The sequence below is a fragment of the Sinocyclocheilus grahami genome, unplaced genomic scaffold, assembly GCF_001515645.1.
Source record: "Sinocyclocheilus grahami isolate Dianchi unplaced genomic scaffold, SAMN03320097.WGS_v1.1 scaffold51164.1, whole genome shotgun sequence".
NCBI classification, from domain to species: Eukaryota; Metazoa; Chordata; class Actinopteri; order Cypriniformes; family Cyprinidae; genus Sinocyclocheilus; species Sinocyclocheilus grahami.
In genome coordinates, this window is record NW_015526064.1 from 1 (window position 1) to 950 (window position 950).

The window sequence follows — 950 nt, forward strand, 5'->3', positions numbered from 1 at the left end:
CCCATATTTTACAGTCTGAAACTTTACAGTTATTTCAAGACTGCGAGATCACACCAAGATCGATAGCATTCGCTCACACAGGTCTACTCACCCTGTCAGGAGCAAGTCTCTCTGGGGAGGGTCTGGGGCAAAATTCTGGCCTCCATTTATAGGCCAAGGCTACAAAAAGACAGATTTACAAAATCAAGAATTGAATGGCTCAATAGAATCAAGGTCAGTGATTAAAGACGTCTATGGTGCTGCCACACAGAATCAACACTTGACATAGTTGTTGAAGTGTTCTGAAGCCAACAGTAGTTAACATTTAACCCAGCAACTGGCGGTTGAAGTGAGCACTCGCTTTCTGGTAAATGGTTTTATTGGGCTACATGCGATCTGAGCTTAATATTTCTGCATTTATGTGTGCATATGGTTTCACACCTTCTTGGAGTAGTGTGTATTCTGCTGGGCTCCCACAGCTTGCACTCTCTCCCACAGTTTGAGCGGGATGGAGGAGACGTGGTGCGAGCAGGTGATTGCTGAACAGTGTAATGGCACCAGGTAGGGCGTCTGGATGACGGGCCAACCCTCAGTCTGCAGATCCACCACGACCAGCTCCTCCTCCACCAAAACCACAAGAGCGCTCGGCTCACCTGTGACACAGACACACATTTAGACCACTTAGAGGAAGTGAACCTATAGTAGCGCATGTGATGTGAAGTAGATGTAGAAAAAAAACATGTAAAGGAACCAAAACCGTGTGTTTGGGAGCATCTCTCTCTACCTCTGTGGTTCTCTCCCTCGCAAATGACGAAAAAGTCGATAATGCGTGAGGTGAAGTCCAGCGCCTCGTGGGTTTTGCTGTGGATGACTGAGATGCAGTGTCTGTCCCCGTAACTGGCCCTCGGCATCCCTCCGCTGAAGATGAGGAATGGGGGACTGGGGGACAAAAGACACATTGCTTTGGATAA

The 950-nt window shown here is 47.9% G+C and overlaps 1 protein-coding gene across 1 annotated transcript; it reads right to left on the minus strand.

Annotated features, from left to right (window-relative positions):
• Nucleotides 1-87: 87 nt before the first annotated feature.
• LOC107580911 (lethal(2) giant larvae protein homolog 2-like) lies at nt 88-913 on the minus strand. Its single transcript, XM_016266524.1, has 3 exons — nt 764-913; nt 421-632; nt 88-159 (listed from the first exon to the last, which is right to left on the minus strand). Exons 1-3 carry the CDS (start codon nt 888-890, stop codon nt 88-90), a joined length of 411 nt encoding a protein of 136 aa, XP_016122010.1. The 5' UTR covers nt 891-913.
• Nucleotides 914-950: the final 37 nt, after the last annotated feature.